The sequence below is a fragment of the Podarcis pityusensis genome (assembly GCF_964106645.2).
Source record: "Podarcis pityusensis genome assembly, chromosome: 1".
Lineage (NCBI taxonomy): Eukaryota > Metazoa > Chordata > Lepidosauria > Squamata > Lacertidae > Podarcis > Podarcis pityusensis.
This window is the reverse complement of record NC_138028.1, coordinates 85,129,729-85,153,770: the sequence shown is the minus strand read 5'-3', so window position 1 is coordinate 85,153,770 and position 24,042 is coordinate 85,129,729. Positions and strand designations below refer to the sequence as shown.

Sequence of the window (24,042 nt, the reverse complement as noted above, 5' to 3'; positions counted from 1 at the left end):
GTAGTATGAACGTAAATCCTGAGCTTACCTGTAATAGCAGTTGTTGTTGAATCATGCTGTGCTAAAGTTAGCCGTATGCGAGCCAGCACACATTCTTTTTCCAAATCCTGCAGCTCCAAGATTTCAATCCGACTTCCCGCTGTACCAAAATAATCATTTATTTACAATGTGGCAACTTCAAGAGTCTACTATTGAGAATTTAAAGTTAAACCAGGCAATATAAAGGCAAAATTCTGCTCTTGAGTGATGAACAGCTACTATACTAGCTTTCTTTTAGTCAACCCCAACATTTTACACATAAAAGGTTTCCCACTAATCATCAGCTTTATAAGGGGGCAGCTGATTAGCTGGATGTATTAAAGTCATCTGCAAATTAATATTTATATTTATCCTGATTTCCTATTTGAACAAGGACATCAGAATTTTCTTTGGTATTATCATAAATAGGAATGTTGGGCCCTTACCATGAATGTTCTAACTAGGGCAAGACATCAAATATGCTGGATTATATCCACCAATAACCCTAGTAGGCAATGAAACATATGGTAGTCTTTTGGGCCAGCCATGTGACCCAAGGCTCTTCCTTTAATTATGTTAGTTGAAAGTATAAGACAGATGCTGAAGGCATTCCAAAACTAACACCAATGGCAGCTATGAAATAGAAGAATAATGAACACAGATCCAAAGTTAAGAGTTACATCCAGAGGAGGCTGAAGGGAGCTGGAAGAAAAAGGTTAAGTCCAGGGTGAAAACAGGGAAAGAACTGGAGGAGGAATCTAGGGTCACATGGTTGGCCCAAAAGACTATCATATCTTTCCCTGCCTTCCTGTGTTAAGAAATGCCTTTAAGATCATAGGCTGTAAAGTTCCCATATCCTTTCTTCCCGTAGTGCTGCAGTGATGAGAAAAATGGCAACAGGCAAAATGTTCCCCTCAGCACTAATGACAATGCAGAAGTCTTCTTAACTTGGCAATCCTGTGCCCTTTTGGCCCTCCAGAATAGCGGGTGTATTTTCATAGCTCATACCTACTCTGCCCCCAACAACAGCTCAGATAACACTGTCTACTGCACAAGTATTGCGATCAATTCAAAATACTGAGCTATGTGGGTAAGAAACTAGTGCACCAGACTCTCGCATATCAAGGAGACATCCCAGATAACTAGCATAACACAGATAAAAATATGTAGACAAGATATGGGAGGGTATGGGAGATATGGGAGGACAGGAAGGAACAAGACTAAAGGCAAATGCCCTGCAAACATGAATCAAAACTACCCAAACGTAAGCTGGAAAGTGAGTAAGTCAGAAAAATTAAGCTGATTGATTGGAATTTAAGAGTAGACATTTGGAATTATCTGCATTTGAGAAAGTGGAACAGCAGAAGACTCACTTGGGGCAGCAGCACACTCTCCATCATGACTTCTTTTGGGGGACGCTCCTGGACGTTCATACTAGTGTGAGATAGGATAAGCACTCTAAACAACTGGATATACAAATCTTCAGTCTCTACAACATCTTCACTAGTGTTTAAGCATCACCAGGATTCTGTCTATTTTTTTCAAGATTTCAGTGCAGAAACATGCAAAGTGACATCCTCAGTTTGACTTCCAATAAAATGGCAAATTCTGTAGCAGAAATCAATTAAGCAAAGGAAGCAAACTTGCATATCTGCTTATTCTGCATATTTTTATTCAGTGAACATTACTATAGGCAGAATAGTTGTGCTAGTGCAAAGATTAGTGCTAGTGCAATGCGATTCCCCTCTCTTCATGTCCCCAAATCTGCTCTAGAAGGTTTGGGGAAACCTCAGAACAGATCTAGGGGGCATGTGGGGGAGGGCGATGGGGGAATTAAGTTCAGTTGCACAAGGAGAAATCCTTGAGCTGATGGAACATTTTGTTGCATGCTACATTGAATATAACCCTATGAGTATTTATAATAGCTGTGTAACCATTTGCCTGCATCCAATGAAATGCTAATGCAGACGTACCTTGGAAGTCAAACGGAATCCGTTCTGGAAGTCTGTTCAACTTCCAAGGCGCAGCTTCTGATTGGCTGCAGGAGCGTCCTGCAGCCAATCGGAAGCTGCAGAAGCCGTACCGGACGTTCAACTTCCAAAATCATTCAAAAACCAGAACATTTGAGTTTACAGGCGTTCGGCTTCCAAGGTTCCACTGTATTAGACAAGCTACTTTATTTCCAATTATTTGTTATTGGGACATCAGCACAAGAATTAGCAGTGGACATACTGGCTGTGTTTGCACATTATGTTAAACCAATTTATGTTTAATAACTGTTTAATGTGAACAAGCTGCACTGTAGTGAACACTGCTTTAAAATCGCCACCGCTCCTCCCCCACCTTACTGGGTGGGAGCAACAAACCACAAAGATTGGCTTGTCATCTTATCTGAAGCTGGGCACATGGTTTGTTTCCACCAAATAAACCATGAGCAGTAAGCAAATATATATATATATTTGCTAATGCTTGTGGTTTGTTTAGAGCAGCCTTTCTCAATTGTGGGTCCACAACTCACATCCCTAGCTAGCTCGTCAGAGATGATAGGAGTTGTAGTTCAACATCATCTGGGGACCCAAGGCTGAGAAAGGCTGGTTTTGGGAGAATCACATCATGGGCCTGGGTTTGGATGACATGACAAGTCAAAGTTTTCACTTTGTTGCTCCCAGGGCACAATGACTAGGAGTGTGGAAGAAGCAAAGCAGGAATTTCTGAGTACTTTTGTATGAGGACACTGCAAATCTGTGTCAAACTAGAGTTAAACATGATTTAATGTGATCTGTGAACCAGGCAGTGTGACAGAGGTTGCTGCTATCTTAAACATACTTGCAAACAGCAGCCAAGGTCTTACGAAAAAGAACTGCTAATAATCAAAGTGAGATTGAATCTTGAAAAAGGAGATGTTTCTTACCACTGCACCAGAAGCTGGCTGAACTATCCATGCATATTCAGGGCGAATGAGCCGCAAACAATTAAGAGCTGCAAGGTAACAGTTTGCTTGCTTCTGCAGTCCAGAGCGGGTACGGACTTCTCTGCCAAGGCGCATTCCATATTCAAACATCACTGTTCCAGCTGAGGAAAGAAATAAGACAATACAACAGTCACCTCTTCCCCAACTGAAATATAACAGCTTCAGGTCAGAACAGGTTGTAGTAGGAACGTAAAGTAGAAACAACTTGAAAATCACCTATAATCTAGTGGAGAGGAGGAGAAACTAACCAAAAGATAAATTAAAAGATCTGGACACTAGAACAGGAGATATTCCTAATTTTAAAGGTTGTCAGTATTGAGGAAATAAATGGATGAAGGCAGGGTACAGCAGCTTTATATTAGCTTAACTGCCCTGCCTTCCCTCAAAGTAATCTGGGTTTTGCAGTTTAGCATGGATATGTATATAGTCTATACCGTGGTGTTTAGCTTTCAAAAACACCCGACACTTTTCTATTATATACTTTTTCCATTCAACTAAGAACATATTCAGTAAATATATAGTTCCAATCATACACCTGGAGCATATATGCAGTAGAGAATTAGTGGGCAGCAAAAGGGTTGAGCATCCTCTCACATACCATTCTCCCCTGCAAATACTCCCCCCTTCATGGCCCTCACATTAGTGTTTATCACAGAAACATGGAGTTTAGGACTTGGCTTTTCTAATCCTCTAGCACAGGGGTCTGCAAGGTTTACCTCGCCTGGGCCAGTTCACTCCAGTGGAGATCCCACCGTGGGCCGGATCGTGTGTGCATGCCCACAATTTCTGGTGTCTGCGCATGCGCAGACACAATTTCCAGCATTGCAGAAGTGAGTCCCCACACCACGCTGGTTTAGCGCAGTGTGCGGGATCTCACCGAGCAGGCGGCTCGGTTCGGGGGCGGCTTGTGGGCCGGTTAAACAACCCCCATGGGCCGCTTGTGGCCCATGGGCCTTAGGTTGCCGACCCCTGCTCTAGCACAGATTAGCTATCATGGCTGTGCTCTTTCACCACATGCACAGACTGCTCATTAATGGGAAACAAATCATCATCTGATTCAATGCCACAAAAATTGACATTTTAACAGGTGGGGCAGTTTTCTCTTTTATATAATCTGTCATACCTTTCCGGTAATTATGGCGATAAACATGGAAAGCATATAGGAGCTCGTAGTAATTATGTGTCATCAGATCTACTGCCCGAGCACGATATTCAATTATTCCCACAACCTATAATACAAACAACAGTTAGACATAGCTGAAGATTTCCTTATACCACTACCTCACTGCTAACAAAAGCAAACCATTTACCTCATTGTGGAGATTCACATAGGGGAACTCCACAAGATCCTGGAGCTGGGAGCGTTCACAGAGAACTACCACCAACTGCCGTAAACAATCCAGCTGCCTAGAAGGGAGAAAGAAAGAGGTAACTCTTTGCTACCATGGGCTGTGAATTCTGTGGACTGGTTTTTCACATTTTAAAGCAATGTACACATTTAAACAGTATATAAATGTCTTAAATTAGAAAAACACAGCTCTTTAGAACCTAGGCAATATTTTCAGGGTTTTTTAAAGAGCCAAAAACAAAACAAAAACAACCCCAACCACCTGTGGTTGGCACTTGATTCATAAAAATAAGGTATATCAATGCCTAAAATATATGAAGTATTACCTGCTAGAATCTGGGTTATGGGTCATGGCTTCATATGCTTGACTGTTATGTCCTAAATCCAAATGGTGTTTGAAAATGCATGTCCTCAGGGTAGCCTGCAATACAAATATGGCAGTTAAGCCATCTATAACCAGCTGGAAAATTAGTGTGGTGGCACAAACAAATGCTGGATGAGAAGGGCACGCATCCTACAACAGCAAAACATAATTCCTTACTTGGCTTCTCCAATCATCAGCTGCTTCTGTGATTGCTAAGGTAGCCAACTGAATGATCAGTTCAGGTAGACCCATGGTATCCAGAAGACGCAGAACCTAGGGAGAGGAATATACAGCCAAGAATGTTTTACCTGAACTATTTGTGAAAATGTTAAGTACATGTTATACCACCCCTTCTACAAGAAAGGTTAAAAGCTTAGAAACGAAAATACCTTGTCATAGTACTGTAGCCGTGGGGTTGAAGCCATTTCAACATCCTCCGATCTAATTAGTCTATCCAAAAACTCCTCTTTTCCAACTTCTGAGGCTGCTTCACAGAAACAGTCCAGAGCCTGAAAGAAAAAAAGAACTTAAACCAAGGCTTGGGACAAAGTTAGTCCGAAGCACAGAATAAACTGGGATCACTTCCATATTGTTTTGCTACAGTTATCAATTCCATACTGTATGTCAGAGGGTGCCAAACTTTTTAGGCCAGTGGTTACATCTGCAATTCTGAGGAACTGTCAATAGCGTCAGTCACAAAATGGCACGCAGGTGCATGCTATGGTTATCAAAGCACTACACATTATAATTCAACATGGATACCACTAAAAACTATTACAGTGGTGCCTCGCAAGACGAAATTAATTCGTTCTGCGAGTTTTTTCGTCTTGCGAATTTTTCGTCTTGCGAAGCACGGTTTCCCATAGGGTATTAACGGTTTTAAGAAAAAGGAAACAAACTTGCAAGACGTTTTCGTTTTTCGTCTTGCGAAGCAAGCCCATAGGGAAATTCGTCTTGCGAAGCAACTCAAAAAACGAAAAACTCTTTCGTCTTGCGAGGCATTCGTCTTGCGAGGTACCACTGTACTAGGAACAGTCCATGCACACACCCCACCCGAAGCTGCCACTGAAGGCCAGAAATGAACAGCAAAGCATCTGACTCTAGGAAAGCAGTAGACAGATTCATCTGAACAAAGCCTAGATTGGTAACACAGTTGACACTTATTTTATATTTTGCTCCTTTTTAGAACAAAGCTGTCAAATCTACAGCACTCTGCAGACATCAAGATCCTCAAAAGTAACTGAGAATCTCTCACTCCTAGCTATGACTACTGTCTAACCAACTTCTCTCCTTTTGTTTCTCAACTCAAACAATAAAATGTTTATCTGTTTTAGAGAAATAAGAATTTACCTTGTGCCCTTCTCCCATAACAAGGTAGCAGCGTCCCATCATAAAACAGCATGACCCCATATTCACATGGCACCAAGGTCCCAGAAAACGAATATATTCCTAATATACAAACATCCACTAATCAGACAAATCAATGTTATGTCTTACTTCCCACTGTACTCAGACAGACATTGTTTAACGCACACCAATTAAAAAACATGAACAGGCAAGTAGCTAGGCTGGATTCTGATCTAGACATTTAGGCTTGGAGCCTCTGTTCCTGTGAGATTAACTCTGTTCACAGGATACTCCCAGTGGTATAGTGGGGAGAGAAGAGAGGCATTTCCAAACACCCCTGCCCCCCAAAAAACCTCTGCTCCATACCTTTGGGGGACCCTTTAGAAAAACATGAGAGTTTGTGTTGTAACTGTAGGTGAGGGGGGTCGGTAAAAATGGCCTCCCCAATTCAGCCAGTAGGAGCCTCTACTGGATTGAGAATCCCTTCCATAATATCCAGTTTTGATCCATTTGCCTGATTTACCTGGGCTACCTTTGAATGATGATGATGATGATGATGATGATTATTTTAGGGCAGCATGCACATAGCATCCTTCCCCGCAACTAATCCATTGCTTTGAACCAGTGCTAGCTTTCTTTTTGCCAATTATTTTTATAGATTTTCAAAATTATTATAAATCTTGCCAAATTAGTTCAATTTAATACAATTTCCCAAAACCGGCTTCCCACTCTCCTTATAAGACATGCCCAAGATGAACCCCAGTTGCTGCTCATATTCTCAGTTAATCTCTTGATCCCACCATATGTACCAATGATCCATCAGCTGCCCCTTTACATCCCTGCATACAAAACCAGGGCTAGCTTTCAACCAGGCTCCCACCCGATCTACTTAAGCATTTTCCTTCTATCCTTTAAATATTAATATAAAGGAGTTCACAAATAAAGATCTCACCTGCAATTGAGCATACTGACAAGCCCCCATCAAACATTCTGGAAAGAGGAAGTTAGGATTGCTTGGCCACCTGAAGACTGCATAAGGAATATAGGTTATTGAACGGATGACAAGACCCTGGGCTTAATTTTATGAACTTCTATCATATCATGTCTTCCTCGCCTTTTCTCTTCTAACTAAAAAGTCCCAAACACCGCAATCTTTCTTCCTAGGGGAGTCACTCCACCCCCTTGATCATTTTGGTTGTCCCTTGACTGTGCTGTAGTCTTTTGAATGAATCAATACCACGAACAGCAGCTCCTCACATGTACAATCATAGGGCTGCATGGGAGCAGGAGCTGGTTGGAGAGCAAGGCTTTAGCACGCAGAGTTGGAGGGCAGGAACAGAAAGGAAGAAGAGGAAATAGACAAGAGATGGGCAGTGCGGCAGGCTTAGTGTGAGGGAAGGAAGAGGAAGAACAGGAAGACGGGAGGCAAAAGGACAGACAGAGGGAGAAGTGCTTGGGGCTTCTCTTGTGCCTTCTGGTCCCTCCACTTCTCTCTCACACAGTCTCATACCTCAGTCCTCTTTCCTTGCTGCCAACCCTCTGAAAGGAAAGGGAGGGAGGGGGGATTAGCAAGTAAGATGAACCATTTAAAAAAAACACACCCAATAAACTGGGAAGAAAGGAATGGGGAAAAAGAGGGAAACTCACAGAGGAGTGAAAAGTGAATGTAAAAAGAGCAAGGAGGAGCCTCTAGATGAGGGGTTGTCAACCTGGTCCCTACCACCCACTAGTGGGCATTTCAGGATTCTAGGTGGGCAGTAAGGGGTTGTACGGCACAAGCTGAATCCTCCTTCCATTGAGCACTGGTGGGCGGTAAGGAAATGTTACCATCAAGAAAGATGCATTAGTGGGCGGTCGGTATAAAAAGGTTGATTATCCCTGCTCTAGATCATAAAATTGTGCCTAAAGTGAGGAAGCCAAGTCATGCCTCTGCAGCTATGGGCAGGATTTGGCTAACCAGCCCCATGAGTGGAAGCCCTGCACAAAGACTTCACACCTTGCCAACGGGGCTCCCCCCACAGGCACCCTCACAATTGGTTTGGGGGGGTCCTAGAGAACCCCCAGAAGAGCATGCAGGGAAGGAGGATACATTTGGCAAGCTGGAATGCTTGCACAGGAAGAACTGAATGAGCACAATGATGAATTCCACCTAACTTCTGTACTTTACTTGAATAAAACTGAACTGTAACTCCCTGCCATAGAGGAATCACTGGAGCAAAGAATTTCAGAAATTCGCAAAGTGTCAATAATTGTCAGCTGGTTATGCCAAACTGTGCCTCTGTCTGCTGATTCCGCCCCTGCACATTGTGTTTGGAGGGCCCCAGTTAATTTTTATCCCAGGGGTAGAAAGTTTAAGAATCCCCGCACTAGAGGAACAGAAGAAAGCATAGCTCCTGTCCACCGTTTCAAGCAGAAGCTGCAACTGAAGGATACAAGAACTGCAGGAGATAACTCGAAATTGCAGAAAACATCTGAGGCCAACTCAAACTTGATTCATCCAAGGCTGCGTTAGGTGGGAACAGTTGAGATATTATGTGTTTTCGGGCTACCTCCTGAAAGAACAGCTCCACGATAGTTTGAGGGCTGGACACTAAAACAGATTAAAAGATGTTGTCTGCATCAATATCTCTAAAGAATGAGAAAATGCCATAAACATGTTTCGTACATGACTCTTCAATGTAATGGTTTCCCTAATACTAACTTCTATATTCCACTTCTAATAAATCCAAGTGGGATGCAGGGAAGAAAGGCTGTAAATGTAAATGCCAATTTTTAGATTTTGCTTACTTAAGATGTACTTTGCATTTTTAGACACAACACCAACTGTTTTGACAGGTAAAGACTAGATTTTCTAGCTATCTATAGAACTTTTGAGTTTGAAAAAACTAGGCATAGGAAATATGGCACGTAGGATACTTAAAATTTGGAAAATCCCAACAATTTTAAAATAAAAATCTAGCCTAGACTGCAGGTAAAGGTGGCTGGGTTAATGTTAAAAACGGCCCCTGAGCTATAGCAGTTTAGGTTCTCTGAGCAACGATTTCAGCACTATCTTGCTTTAAAGTATTTTAATCTGAGCACTGGAGAACTTATGTCTATAAACATGATTAATCTTTTAGCAAAGCCTTGAATTGTCACTTTTAAAAAAAACAGTAACTGAACATACTTACAACCAAAAAGAGACAAAAAGCTTTTAATTTCTTACCTAGCTTGAGTGGTGTTATAGCTGTAGAATCTGTCAGTTTTAATACAGAAAGATGCTGTAGGTTACATTCCCTGAAGAAACCAAGAAAAAATACTTATCAGACAGAAAAGTCCTGAGCAGAACCTGCCCAAATTAGCTGCTTGCTATTATCAAACAAAATGCCTATTTTTCGCTAAAGGAAAAGAGAATGGCCACACCTACTTCATCCATCATATTCATTACAAACTATAGGTAAAGAACTTACAGTTCATCAACTGGAACATCTGATGCCAAGCGCTGACTTGCCCACCTGATCAGGTAATATGATAATATCAAATGAGATGTGCGATGCAGCAAGTTCTGTTGAGTGTGGTATAGCTGGCCTCCGCCCAATACCTAAAAACACAACATAAGTATTAGTTGTTCAATAGCTGTCAATGGCCAAGTATTTTCACATTATTCAGAAAAGATGCGAAAATCCTTGTGGTATTATCCTCCCCTTCGCCATATAGACATTTATACCCCATTTTGATTTTCTATAGCAATATCTTCAGGGCTGTCCCAAAGCAGTTGCTAGAAAGGAGAGGAATGAAGCCAACGGATATTGAAAGCAAGACAGCCAAAGACAGGAGTGCTATTTTAAGTGGGTTGAATGGGACTGAAGGAAAATCAACCCAGAGCCTATCTAACTGAAGTAAGCAGCTGGTGTTGGAAACATGACATTACTATCTGATCTGAATCAACTTAAGCTCCTTCTTGTTAATAAGGATAATGGCTTGGATTCAGACGTGCTGCTCTGTGATAATATATGTTTTGGTCCCCAAGTTCTTTCCTGGCTGCCAAAAAAGTAGATCCAGCAACACAGTGCACCCTGACAGCTAAGTGGTAATGTCCATTCAGCAACCATTGTAACCATTCCATTATTATTCAACACCATTGAATAATAATAACCATTCCATTATTATTCAATGTATGCTGTTCAGTTAATGATGTAAGGATTGTACTGCTTGAGGTCACACAGTCAACTTTGTTCCAATATACTCACAGTATCTCCAAGCCGTAGCAAGAGCTGCTGTAAAATCAACAAGTCCCGACAAAGCAAAAAGCGAGTCATGGACATCTTGTACACACACCGACACACCATGTTTACTGTTGTGCTACTACCATAGAGTTGTGAGAGATGCATGCGCACATTTAGGGGTTGGACTGTAGAAAGAAAGGTAAGAAAAGGCAAAAATATATGCATCTACCGACATAAGCAGCTTTCACTTAATCAAAATGTTAGGGGGAGGGAGAGTAGAGCCACTGTTCTCTCACCAATATTGAGTCCTCTTTCCATTTCTGCATCTGTCTCATAGTCCATTTCCCGGATAAGCACCCCAATAGCATCAATTGGGTTTTTGATCTCTTGCAATTTACTGTGAATATCCTCTATTAGATTCTCTCTACAAGGAAACCAGCAAAATGTGTTAGGCTTCATAAAATATATTGAGAATTTATTCAGTTATGAGGGAGTAAACATGATACAGAAGACACACTATCCACCCTATTAAGAATTATATGTGGCATCCTACAACTAATTTTTCCACACACTGTCTCAAGGGCTATGACACCCTCGGGTTGAGGAACATGAAATTGTAAGATACAAGTAATCTGGAACAAACTATTGCAATCAGGTGACTGTAATTTGTACACTACCTTGAGACAGATTGTAATAGGCAGTATATAGAAACTCTTCATAGAAAAATAAAGTAACAAAAACACTGTACAACTTTTGAATTTATATGGCTACTTTTTAAGCACAGGAACCCTAGGGATTTTGCTTGTAGTGTGGCCTTGGTTCAAACTGTCTTGGGCCTCAGCTGGAGATATACAGCGTTTTACCTGTCTGAGGGGAACAGTGAGATTGAGGACATTTTTAACAAAAAAAGAAATTGAAGGCTGAATCTCTCAGCTCTGACAGAAAAATAACTTAGGCCTTGGTGTGTAACACTGCTCTCTTGAAGAAGGCAGGGCCTAAAATCTGGAAGGACATTTCTCCACAGGGAGGGTTATCAACTGTGCTGCCTCTGCCCTCTGAGGGGAAGGAATAGTGAGCCCAATTTTCTGAGAACTACAGCTACTAGAACTTTGTGGCTAGAAATCTCTCTCTCTCTCTCTCTCTCTCTCTCACACACACACACACACACACACACACCCAATCAGCTAAATGCTGTAGAGTGAGAAAATCATTTTTTATCAATGGCCTACTTTGCTCATAGTGCATGCTTACGTGTCATTAGCAATCAAGTCATGAAGGATCTGTCCTGCAGCTCTCTCTGGCGGCTGGGAACGGCAGCAAGCCATTTCCATTGTTAGTGCCATCTCCACAGAAATTGATTCACCAATTAACCGAAGGCACTGAACAAGACTCACAAGATCATGAGAAAATTCAGATTCTACAATGAAAAGGCGGTGTTTAGAACTTATTTCAGAGTGTGTGTGGGTATATATATTTTAATCACAATAAAAAAGCCAACTATGCTGGAAAAGCAGGAATAAAACCAGTTAAGAATACACTTTATTCTTGCTTGCAAATTCTATCCAGGGGCAAAATGCAAAAAAAATCACTTCATTAGTGCTTACTAAAGTCAACCTAAGAAGCACCAAGAATGAACTTCCCTAGTTATGTTGCTCTCTAGTTATGTTACTCTCCCACAGTGCATGATTTTGAAACATCAATAGATTTAAAACTCTCAATCCAGCCTTTCAATTTATCCATTTCTCCCACTGGCATGAGGCAAGTGCTTCTAGGAAAGTGATCATGAACTGATTCCTTAAAAGTTCTTGGAGAGAGATGCACCAAGGTTATTGTTACCTGCTAGGATATAACTAACTGAAAATAACCAACATGGGCAGGAATCCAAAGAGTTGAGAAATTAGATCTATGAGCCCAGAGACCCTTTATGCTTACACTTCTTGAGCAAAAGCTCCACATGCTAACATGTTAAATTGCTTTTAAAACAGAGGAGGGTTACCAAAGCAGTTTATTTTCCATGTAAGTTAAGTTTTGTTCTGAGAAGTTTCACTGCAGTAGTGCAAGCCTGATGTGAGTGGCTTTCTGGATCCTGGCTATTTATCAGAAAAATAAAACACTTTTTTAAAAAATGTAAAGACTATGTTCTAAATTCTGCTCTGCCGACAACATCTTATAGTGGGTTCGTGCGCTCACTCTCTCTTACCATCTAAGCCAGTGCTCTCAACTTCATTCACCAGTTGTTCATCAAGCGAAAGGTAAAGGTGATCCATTAGGGAGCAGGGCACAAGAAAAGACAGGTATCCCTGTGTGGGAAGATACACTCATCATTTAGTTTTCAAACACCACAAAAAGATGATTTACTTACATGGAAAGCTCAAAGCAACATTCTGAAGGGGGAAAATGCCCATAGTCAGAGTAGTCCACATTCTCAGCATCATAAATATTCAAAGATACAGTGGCAAAATAGTGTACTGTAACTTAGGAAAAGCTCAAACTAGCTATCTTTTAGCAGCTTCCGTGATTTTCAGATCCTTATTGAAACTACGGACCATCTGAATTTCTAACCAACATTTGCTCAGGAAAAAGTCCCATGTAAAACAAGTAAACCATATAAATTTATATCGGCCACATTTATTACATAAAATTATAATTACACACTACTGAGAGCTCTTGAAACTTAAGTCCACAATAGTTAGGGTCATTGCCTGCCAGAGTTGGACAGGCCCATTTTGCTCTATGAAAGAAATATCTGAAATTTGCCTCTTTCTAACCTGATTCTCACCTTTTTAAGCAGGCACACCATGCTAGTGCATTGATTCAAGAGAAGTGCAAGTGGGCGTGAGAGTTCTTCTTGGTACTGAACACAGTAAGCATAGAATTTTGACCAAAATTCTATTTGCAGCTGTCTAAATACTTCTTGTGAGAATTCATACTCAGTCACATTTCCTTGGAACTGGAAAACAAGAACAAAAACACAGACCAAAGGTTAGCTATCCAAATGAACAGTTCTGCTAAATCAAGGATGTTGGCTGCTAAAGGTAATTTCCTCCCTCTCCTCTACCCATGTGCCCCCATAATTTGTTCTAGGGAGACACACATGGAAAACCTAACCCTAGCAGAAGCACTTCATTGGATTGGACACCACCCTAAAAACTAACATTACAACAGTAGAGCATTGTTTGACCTATCTTAAAACCAACACATAAATATAAGCACAATTATTACAAAGAACCAATGAAATAAGAATCCAAGAATGAAGGTAATCCTGTTGAAGCAACAAGAGGGGCAAAGACTAAACGGAACTCTTACCTCATTTTCCAGAGCTATAGTAATTTCTTTTTTCAGCTCATCCCAGGACAGGTCTGTGAGGTGCTCAGCTCTTTGAGAAAATATCTAAGGGAAAATTAAAAGATGTTTCTCACCCTTAAAGCTAAATGCACATAGTGCCAGGGCTTACCAAATCTCACACTTGAATTCTAACAGCATGCCAAGCAGTGTCAAAAAGAATGTTCTATGTAGATGACTGCTGACAGTAGGCCACTGTAGCTATGAACTGGCAGAGCAGAGCAGAGAAGTGCTCTGCCCTTCTGCCTCCAATGCCAATCTTGCCATTTTGTGCAATTGACTTGTTAGTGTAAGTTGTAATGGTTTTCCAGAAACTCCCCAACAAATGATGATGTTCCTGCTCACCTGTAAAGCTTTAAGCAAAGCCGCATTTGTGAACTGTCCAGGCATGAAGATGGCCTCTGTAAATGTTTCCTGTAAGAGTCAGCATAATTAATTATTTCCCAAGCAGATCATGTGATTCATTTTATTCCCTTCCACTAACAGCTACGTCCAAATATTGTCCCATGACTATGTTCTAGCAACTGCTCAACTTCAGTTTATATGACAATTTCCAATGTGCACTATATATTAACTATGTGAAATTGTTAATACATTAGAGGTCCACACATGCTGCCTAAACCTTGAAAGAAAGAAATCAACCTTGAAACCAAGAGTAAAATGAAGTGTAGAAATTGATGCACTGTTCATTTCTGAAACACAAAGTTTTGAACAACAACAACAACAACAACAACAACGAACTTAAAAAAACAAGGCATGCTTCTGGTGGCCAAAGGAATCTTGCTTTCAGACACTTTGGGACACAAGAAGCACCAAGAGTAATATCAAACACACACACACAGAGAGAGAGAGAGAGAGAGAGAGAACAAAGTTTACACATCAATTAGTCAAAGCCAAGAGTCTTGCACTTCAGACCAAACAAAATGCATATTTGACACTACTAATCTAACAATTTTTTTAAAAAAGGAGAACGCCTTCTTTCAAAGATCCATCATTTCACTGGTCTTCCTTCTTAGCAACTGAGCACACAGATTTGTTTTTTCCCATATATACGCAATGTTCATACTTTTAGGGATTCATACAAGTGCTACTCATCTGTGTTTTGCCATTCAAATTCATAATTAATTAATTTGAAGAACTCACCCTTGGGTCCTGGTCATCTCTAATATCCACTTCTTCAGGTGGCAGGGGCTGCACAGAGACTTGGTTCCACTGACCTGCAACATTGCTAAAACAAGACTGGACTATTTTAGCCAACTTTACATTTATAGTTCAAAAAAGATTACTTCCAAGTAGAATAAATAAATATATATAACTATGAACAATTAAACATAACCAACATCTTCCATATTTTTGACCCATGACACCACAAACCTACAATTATAAACTAAAAACAGATGAATGAAAGTTTGTTGATGCGGGTTTCCCCTACATGGACATGTGTGTATGCACACACAGAGACTATCATCGTCCCCTTCCCTCAGTGCCAAGTGGGATATCTAAGGGACTATATTTTAGCAGCTCTGCAGTTTTCCAAAACCAGTCGTTTTCCTCCCACCTACAAAATGGAGGGAAGTCTTCCTGTTTCTGTGAAGCTGGCCCTGCCAGTCCAGTGTATGACCCTTCAAAACCATAACATCTCCAGACAATGTAGCTTCTGTCCATTTCTCCAAGATGGCTGACACATATAATTGCTGGCTGTTTCAACAAATAGTCTAAGAGCTCCTATGACATGTCAAGTCTACCAGGAGACAGAGAAATCTCCTTTCCAATTTTCACCTTGTGTCGCCACCTCTTAGCTTAAACAGGTGTGAAGCATGAAACGAACTGCTTGAGCAAGCCTGCATGCTGCTCACAGCCCATCCTAAGTATTATAAACATGGCTCCCCTGATCTTTTGTCAACCTCCTTAGCCATCCAGAAATGCCTTACGCAGAACTATATGGTAACTCCATGCTTCATCAATAGGTATCAAATCCTTGTTAGAAGTGCCAGCATAGGTGTCAGGGAACTGCCATCAGTGCCGGAGGGAGAGAGCAAGCTCCAGAGGGATTCCAGAGAGCGTCCCGGGATTGGGAGAGGCAGCCCATCTTCTGGGGAAGAGAATCAGCGTAGCGCCAGTGGAGAAGGGGGGCAGATGGGGGAATCGGCGAGGCGGTCCCATGACTCCTTGCCGGGGACCAGCGGGGAGAGGAAGGGTCCTCCGCTGCCTACGCCCTCCTTGCGCAGAAGGCTTTCGCGCAGAGAGAGTAGGAGGAGACTAGGCGTCAAAGAGCTTCTTTGCTGGAAGAAGTTTAAGAAACGCCCACTGACGGATTCTGCCAGCGATTGAGACAGCCACGGGTGAGTGGCTGTCCGGACAGAAAAGGTTCACTCAGGCAACCCAGCCAGGTGTTTGCACCGGCTTACGCACGAGCAACCCCTAGAACCATTACAATAGGTTATAGTTATTTTCTTTGAAGTATCTTTCTGCTATCTCTTAGTGTTGAGAGAATCTCCTTTTTAATTTGGATTCAGGGCTTAAAGTAACTTTTTCCTTGCCCAATTTACTGCTCATGGTTACACCAGGGGTGGACAAAACTTACTGCTCAAAATTGATGTATTTCACAGTGGTTCTATTTTCATCATCATGCCAGAGTGCCCAGATCTCAGCAGTAGTTAAGGAAAAGTCAACAAGGGTCTCCTAAGTTAAAAACATACCACAACGAGTGGATTATAACAATGAATATGATTTTCAAACCTAAATGTACTCAAGAGAACGAAACTAAATAATAACAGTACAATGGAGATAACTTATATTTTGTTGAATCTATAAAAACTAGTATTTTTTTAATTTATTACTAGCAGACAAATACTGGGGCTACACACAGAAGATCCCATGGATCAGAAGTAACTGAATATAAAGGAGGCAGGTACACACATCCCTTTCTCTCCAACATCACATCATGTTGCTTAATCTCATATAGAATGGAAGATGGAATGGAAGACAGTACTCTACTGACCCCTATCAGTGCAGAGTGGATGTTTCTTGACAGACACATTCATTTTAATGTAAATCTTATTCATTCCCACCTGAGAAGTGAACAGTGATGATATGTGATCAAGACTATAGCGTTGACTCTCTGTGCTGACCAACTGGAAGACACAGAACTGCAAAAAAAAAATGATTCTGTCATTAGTGAAAATAAAACTGTAAACTATTTTAGACAATCCTTATATTCCAGTCCTCTAATTATAATACCCAGTAACCATTCAGGAAGTAGTAATGGCACTAGACTGTGAAAATCAAGTTGAACAGATGCTTTTAAAGTTGGTTGTTTTAGCACTTGTAGAGAAGAGGACATCCTTAGCAATTAATTCACTTTTCAGACTTTCTCTTTCTGAGGAGGAGCAATAGGTTCCCTATGGAGATACCACAGGTGCATTTGAAATGGAATGCCTCCATGCCCAAGGCATAGGAGACATAGTACCCCTTTATGTAAAGTGTAATTTTGTCCTCTGCAGACACCTACATAGTGCTTTCCATTCCCTTTTTTCTCTAGCCTTCCTCACCTTACTTTCTTGTTTGCAAAGCTTGGAGATCTAAGAAAACTGATACAGAAAATTGGGTTTGGGACTCAGGACAGGAAATGCACCAATCCTGGATGCTGCATCTCTAGAAAATAGTCTCCACGTTCCCCCCCCCCAAAAAAAAAACTATACCAATGAATTATCTGCCATAGAAGGAAATGAGAAATTGTTTTTCCCTGGAACAATGCATTTGATAAGTCCTTCTGAAAGCACTTCATCAAAATACATCTTATCAAGTATCAAGGAGCGATTATTTCCCAGTTTTTAAAGCAAAAGCCATTTGAAATTGTCAGCAAGCTCTTTTAATCCAGGATCAAAAGCTATGTCATTTTGTAAACTTCTAGGACTGGACAAAACATGTTTAAAATTATTGAAGAAAACTTTTCTTATCCACATAAACTCTGAAACTGATGGGTCATACTAGAAGAAGAGTTCGGATTTGATATCCCGCCTTTCACTCCCTTTAAGGAGTCTCAAAGCGGCTAACATTCTCCTTTCCCTTCCTCCCCTACTAGTAGTTCCCTGACTCTCAACTTAACAGCAAATTAAAATTCTACGAATGTAAGACAATTCAAGTACCTGTCCTTGTCTGGGTGCATGCAAGTATACACCAATGTAAAGCCCCAGGGTCTCAGAATAAGACAGCTGTAATCTGTGTCCAGTCCCAGCAGCAAGTCTTAGGTCCTTACTTACAGGCACAAATTCCAACATATCAGCCACCATCAGGCACATTTGATCCTGCCAAGATAAGAAGCCAGATAAGTAACACAATCTGCAAATGGGACCAATGCTTTAAACACACCTGCCAAAACAGCAGCTTGATATACTAGACAGATACTTTACCATGTGTTCCTTTACAGTAAAGGATACAGATCTGAAGGTTGTGCATGTTCACAGCAGACCACAGAAAAGGTAATTAATATAGCTTGCATATTCAAAGGGACATGTTGCCAAAAACCAACATTTGGAAAGTATCATTAGTCATATGAATAATCAACCATCAGCAATGACAACAGTATTCTATCAGAAATTAGCATTTCACACTCACTTTGTAAGACCACATTCGAAGTTTATGATCCTGGTAGAGTGCAAAGAGGAGGGCATCATGCTCACGACAGTGGACAGACAAGCTAACAGGAAGCTCTGAAGGACCTTGGTCTCCTCTGGAAAAGATTTAAACTAAATTATATATATTATAAACAAAAAAGCACAGAATTTACAAGAATTTAAAAGTTAGAAGTGCCAAATCTTCACCTGATGTCATGATGACATCATATGATTGAGAGGTGGATACCACCCCCCACCTTGTCAAACATGTCCCATGAGCTATACGGGAGATAAGAATCTGGCCCACCCGTCAGATTAGGTTCCCCATTCCTCGTTTATGGTGAAGCACTACCTTTTCATATAAAACCATACCCCTTTCAAGATAAAAGTTACAACATTTGCTCTTCTAAATATTCCAAGCAACCATCAATCACAATGCAGCCATTTAGCCTCCAAAGTTTGAGGGCATGAATTTGTCAGATTTCCGTTCCACACTTCCTCAGTGTATCAGAATTATCTCTTCACAACTCTTCTCTATGATAGGTTAGGCTAAGAGATAATGATGACCACCTGCTGAGTCACCTGACTGAGTAGAGAATTTCTTACTTCCAAACCTAACACTAGCCACACAGGCTCTCTGAACAATAGCCATCATGTCTGGAAATAAAAAGGATGCAACCTTCTTACTAAAAAGTAGGGAACTGTGAAAAACAGTCAAACGTACACACTTTCTAACCACTGGACTATGGGCAGATTTGGAACACCTCTGCTACATGCAATTGTAGCTGAAGTACTGAATCCAACAGCCCCCCTGGCCTTCATATGAAAAAGAAAAGACTGACTGTCTTCTGCAGGTTCCTATTCCCTCAAAACATGTTCATTCATTTTGCTTTGTCCAGATCTGAGACGACAGGAGCAATTTCAAGATTAACTTAATATGCTTGTTTAGAAAAGAGAGCCGCCTAAGAAAAAGCACATTACACTTCCAATAATTAATTACACTTCTAGACCTGGTTGAAAAGCTAGGTACAAATGATTTTAGATAGCTCATTTGGTTGCTGAAAAGAAATATCCTTCAATGAATAATAGGCAGAGTGCTCATTCAAGCCTGTTCCAACTATGCCACTGGCTACTGTAGAGACTTCAAGAGCTCTGTTTGCCATCAAAATACTAGCCTGATAGCTGTTGGCATCCAACCTGTAAGCAAGCGCTGCATGACTGAACTCTGTTTCAACTCCACGACTAGAGTTGAAACCATTCCTAAAAACAAAACAAAAATGATTTATTAATAATGCATGCATATACGGCGCACAACAGTAACTAAATCAGATGAATAATCTTTCAGAAGTCCCATGTGGAAACATTCAAGACAAAATGACTACTGATTTTAGACATTAATTGACGGTGTCCAAAATTGCAAAAGCAGGTTCTGCTGCTGTCTTTGTTCCCTTAGTTTAATCAATTAGTACAGCACACACTTCTCAATTAGAACAGTTTTGCGGATATGGGGAGTCAATTGCCTTATGCACATTAGAAAATATTTTAAACCTGCTTTAAATTCTTATTCGATGTGCAATTTCTGAGATTTATAACTGAAAAGCAAAGCAACTTTAAATAAATTATCTAGATCAGCTTCTATACTTACCATGAGTATTGTGAGGTGGCAGATTAAGGACAAAAATCCCACCAGATGCAGATGGCAAAGCAAAAAGTGCTCCTCCATCACTGGTAAGCCAAGCTGCTGAAGCAGTGGAATGAGTTGACAGACCAGGGATTGCAGGAATCACGCAATAGTTAAAAGGATCTCTTAAATGAACTTTTCCAACATCTGTGAAAACTGACTGTACATGACTTTCTGTGATCAGCTCCTATTAAGAAAATCCCCAATAAGCTTAGTTATCAATAAGAAATATAAATTTGAAGTATGAACATGGAAAAGTCAAATAGGAAATGCCTTTTCTATTCAAATTCCTCTTGTAACATATAACCTAGAAGTGTCTGAAAAATGGTATCAAAGGAAACATTAGACAAAAGCAGTTTCTTCAGAGCAATCAAAGGAATATAGGAAGCTGCCTTATACCATGTCAGACTGTTTGTTCAGCTAATCCAGTATTGTGTATTTTGGTGGCTCTCTAAGATCTCAGGAACAGGACTTTTACATGATCTGCTCTTGTAATTCTTTTAATGGGAGACACCAGGGATTTAAGCCAAGACCTGATGCATGCCAACAAGGGCTCTGTCAATGACCCTTCTCAGTGCATTTTATCTTAGACAAGATTACTTTGAACTATCTATATATTTTGCTCCATACCAAAATTTTACCCAGCAAATTATTCAACATGAATTTGCAACAATAAAAACATTTGAAAATTAGATTTTCTTTAATTTTCTATATAAAAAATACAACCAAACATGTGGCCAAAAAAATACATTACAAAAAAATAAATTACAGAATATTTCACAGCCCATTCCCAGAAAGGGTATCAGTTCAGAATCTATAAAATCAGTTCAGAATCTATAAAATCATATGTCCATATGTCCAAATCAGCAGCCTGCAGTTAGTGATTGCCCTTCAAACCAGAATCAACCCTTACACCATGAATGAGTTGGGTTCAAGGGTTAGCCATAGTTTCCAGTTCAGACATCACAATCATCTATGATTAACACTAAATAATAAAGAATCTAAACACAAGGTGAGAGACAAGCCTAGGGCTTGTTTCTGACACTCCAAACCATAGTTTGGTGTATTACCTGAACTGAACATGCTATACAGTATATGCAATCACAATCCAAAATGATAGCTTTGTCTGTGTATTATAAATTTGTTTGTTAATTGTTAATTCACACTCTTCGAATTTTTGAAAAAAAGTTACTTACACTCCTATACATCCGAGTGGGGTGTGGTAAAATCAACCTATGTACTGTCTGATTGGTTGAAATCAAGATAACAACATTATTCTGGGTCTCAAATATATGTACTCCTCCAGGTAAGAGGCTACAATTCTGAAATTTGAGCTGAACAGCATTGTTCAAAAGGTTTATATCAAGGGATTCCTCTACCAGTTCCAAGGTTGCACCTGACGTAGCCCTGCAAAAGAAAACAAGTAAATACATATAGGAATTATAGGTTTACAGAGTACAATTCAACCCAGTATTTGCATGGTGGAAAGACAATGGCACCAAGAAGCAAATCTCAAGAGCCAGATATATGTGCTACCTGTATTTCTATATGGCTTAGGTTTTGCAAGCATACAAAGAGCATGCAGTGCACACCAGTGTACAGTGGTACACAAGGAGGTAAAGCTGTAGGTTGCCCTTCCTCTTCTGGAAGTCCAGGAAGGTATACAGCACAATCAAACTAAAACATCTCAATCAAACTATTTTAATACTGCAGCAGACAAACACAAAATACAACTATGAGATTCAACATCACTTTAATCTTCTCCCCCTTCACAAAGCCAGAACGGGGAATATTTGAATAACTATACAAGACTGGGAATGAACCTAGTGCCAAAAGGCACAAACAGCTGGAGGAGTTGCTAGGAGGCAGGGATAGACACATTGGGAACATAATTGTGTGAGGCTACTGAGCTCCATGGTTAGATGCATAGCTTCCTGTTGACCTAGCCCTGTATTTCACCAAGACAGCACTAAAACACAATAGTTCTATAGTGTGGTTATAGGAATTTTGTGGGCCTTTGCTCCTCAATACAGCTTCATTTGCTAATTCGTCCTTCTCACTTCCTACATAATCATGCAGCTGTTTCTTCAAACTGCTTCCCCATGCCCTAACTGTAATTCATACAACCTTCCATGCACTACTGAGGTACCCATTCATAGAACTCTCTAATTTCAAATTCAATGGCCATTTTGCTGTCACATACAGTTATTATCAAAGATTACTGTCAATTACTGCTCAAGTCACCTGTCATTCATTTTAATGCCTTAACATTTTTGGTTGTGGACCTTTCCTCTGCATGCTTTCCTTAGCATACACCCCAACTTTAGAATTCTCTTCCCACAGAGCTACAACTGGTGTTGTACCATTCTGTTCATTACTGCACTAGGTTAATGCATTAAAAAAAGGCATTTTAGACTGTTAGCTTGCTTTAGTTCTGCTCTGGAAGAGCCAACGGCTCAAAACACTTCAATAGTGGAGAACAGATCAAAACCAAAAGAAAAAGATCATCTGGTTTATTTGGGTATATCACCCTAGTCACATGCTAAACGGGATCAGGCATCAGAAGAAGATGCCAGAAGGGGAAGCCCGGCCAAAGCGGAGGGCAGCTCCTCTTCACTCTTCCCAACCTCTCCCAGTGGAGTGAGAGGGCAGGATCCCATCCGTGGTACTGCCTGGCGGGTGGGCTGCAGAAGCAAGGCCACTCACCAGTGGATGAAGCGGTTCCTGGTCACAGACCCCAGCTGCGCGTTTTCTTGGTACCAGAATCCTCCGGCGCTGTCGGCGTAGCGAACGGGCGTGAGGGACGAGCCGCCGCCTGCGAGGGACAAGGCAAAGGAGGCACGTCAGCCAGGCAGGCGGCAGGAGCAGCAGCAGCAGCAGCGTGACTTTTACCATGCGTGCAACAGCAATGACACCCGCCCAGCAACCCACGTCCGCCGCCCGCTCCCTGGCCGGGCGCCGCTACCTGGGAGGCTGAACACGAGCTCGCGAACCCGGCGCCGCGCTCCCCGCTCAGCGCCCACCAGCTCCAAATAGCCCCGCTCCGGGAGCCCGACAGCCGCCGCCATCTTCCCTTCCCGCGCGCGGAGCCGCAGTGGATCACGGGATAGTGGGAAGGGGGCGCGGCCGAACCGAGCCTGCTTTCGCGGTGAATCATGGGAAGGCCTGAGGGGTCTCTGTCCTGCGAAGGACTAGATGGAGCGACTGCTGGGCAAGGGGCGCAGCCAGACGCCCGTCCAGTTAGACCCGGCCCGCGCTTCAGTTAGACCAGGCGCAATAGGGAAGGGCCATTTCATGGAGCAGGTTTGCATTTCCCCTCGAAACATCTGCTGGCTGGGCCTGATGGGAGTTGTAGTCCAAGTCCTCTGGAAGGCACCAGGTCGGCAAAGAGTGGCAGCCAGGCAGACTTGGATGAAAAATTAACTCAGTGGTATAAGCTAGCGAAGGGGGAAATGCAAGCAGATGGCTTCACGGAGACGCGGGTCCCGTTCCTTCCCTATGTTAATTTGCAAGGTGTGGCGAGACACCTTTACCTGATTATGGCCTTTTTTGTATTCCACCTTAATGTAACCAATGCAAGTCTGCTTAGAAGCATTGTTGTTAGAAGTATCACAGTTTCTCACTGTAATAAGAGTTTCAGTGTTGTTTTATTGTTATAATTTAAAAAAAAAATTACATGAGAAAAGGAGCAACTCAGGTAGTTTAGGACATTTACAAAAAAGAGGCCCTTGAGTTATCTATGACAGCAGAGAAGAGGTCCATTCATTTCCTCTCTAAAGTTTGCTATAGTTTGTTTAGGTCACAAAATGGTAGGGCACAATCCAGCCAAAGTTAAGCAGTTATTTTTTTTATTAAAAAATTCAAATATATTTTAGAATTCAAAGAGAGAGTTTTGATTGAGGAAGGGTATCTTTGCAGGGTGGGTAAGAAGCAGTAGGGCTGGACCTGCAGTGGTACTGCTTGCCATGGCCGTCTGTGCCAGGCATGGGGCAACACAAAGCTGAGGGCCTGAACAGTTGCCCCACAACCATCCAACCTTCTCCCCATGTTTGCTGTGACTGAAAGGACAGTGCCTGTTGCTAAATATGTTCAGCAGGATATATTGGCTTTCTAATACATCTTAGGTGTGACCTCTGTATCCTTGGTAATC

The 24,042-nt window shown here is 41.4% G+C and overlaps 1 protein-coding gene across 1 annotated transcript in view; it reads right to left on the bottom strand.

Annotated features, from left to right (window-relative positions):
• Window positions 1-22,984, bottom strand: part of NUP160 (nucleoporin 160) — a 28,594-nt gene extending 5,610 nt beyond the window's left edge. Inside the window, exons 1-30 of the mRNA XM_081003353.1 lie at window positions 22,858-22,984; window positions 22,599-22,707; window positions 21,089-21,299; window positions 19,857-20,079; window positions 19,387-19,471; window positions 18,213-18,327; window positions 17,744-17,902; window positions 16,667-16,744; window positions 16,180-16,277; window positions 14,739-14,823; window positions 13,941-14,009; window positions 13,560-13,643; window positions 13,033-13,203; window positions 12,454-12,553; window positions 11,505-11,670; window positions 10,550-10,677; window positions 10,278-10,438; window positions 9,498-9,628; window positions 9,254-9,324; window positions 8,482-8,638; window positions 7,001-7,070; window positions 6,052-6,150; window positions 5,091-5,210; window positions 4,879-4,974; window positions 4,664-4,758; window positions 4,300-4,396; window positions 4,113-4,218; window positions 2,930-3,090; window positions 1,392-1,452; window positions 29-139 (exon numbers count right to left, since the gene is read on the bottom strand). Coding sequence (XP_080859479.1) covers window positions 29-139; window positions 1,392-1,452; window positions 2,930-3,090; window positions 4,113-4,218; window positions 4,300-4,396; window positions 4,664-4,758; window positions 4,879-4,974; window positions 5,091-5,210; window positions 6,052-6,150; window positions 7,001-7,070; window positions 8,482-8,638; window positions 9,254-9,324; window positions 9,498-9,628; window positions 10,278-10,438; window positions 10,550-10,677; window positions 11,505-11,670; window positions 12,454-12,553; window positions 13,033-13,203; window positions 13,560-13,643; window positions 13,941-14,009; window positions 14,739-14,823; window positions 16,180-16,277; window positions 16,667-16,744; window positions 17,744-17,902; window positions 18,213-18,327; window positions 19,387-19,471; window positions 19,857-20,079; window positions 21,089-21,299; window positions 22,599-22,707; window positions 22,858-22,960 — 3,520 coding nt within the window. The 5' untranslated portion in view covers window positions 22,961-22,984. The remainder of the gene's footprint in view (window positions 1-28; window positions 140-1,391; window positions 1,453-2,929; window positions 3,091-4,112; window positions 4,219-4,299; window positions 4,397-4,663; window positions 4,759-4,878; window positions 4,975-5,090; window positions 5,211-6,051; window positions 6,151-7,000; window positions 7,071-8,481; window positions 8,639-9,253; window positions 9,325-9,497; window positions 9,629-10,277; window positions 10,439-10,549; window positions 10,678-11,504; window positions 11,671-12,453; window positions 12,554-13,032; window positions 13,204-13,559; window positions 13,644-13,940; window positions 14,010-14,738; window positions 14,824-16,179; window positions 16,278-16,666; window positions 16,745-17,743; window positions 17,903-18,212; window positions 18,328-19,386; window positions 19,472-19,856; window positions 20,080-21,088; window positions 21,300-22,598; window positions 22,708-22,857) is intronic.
• Between the last annotated feature and the right edge of the window lie 1,058 nt (window positions 22,985-24,042).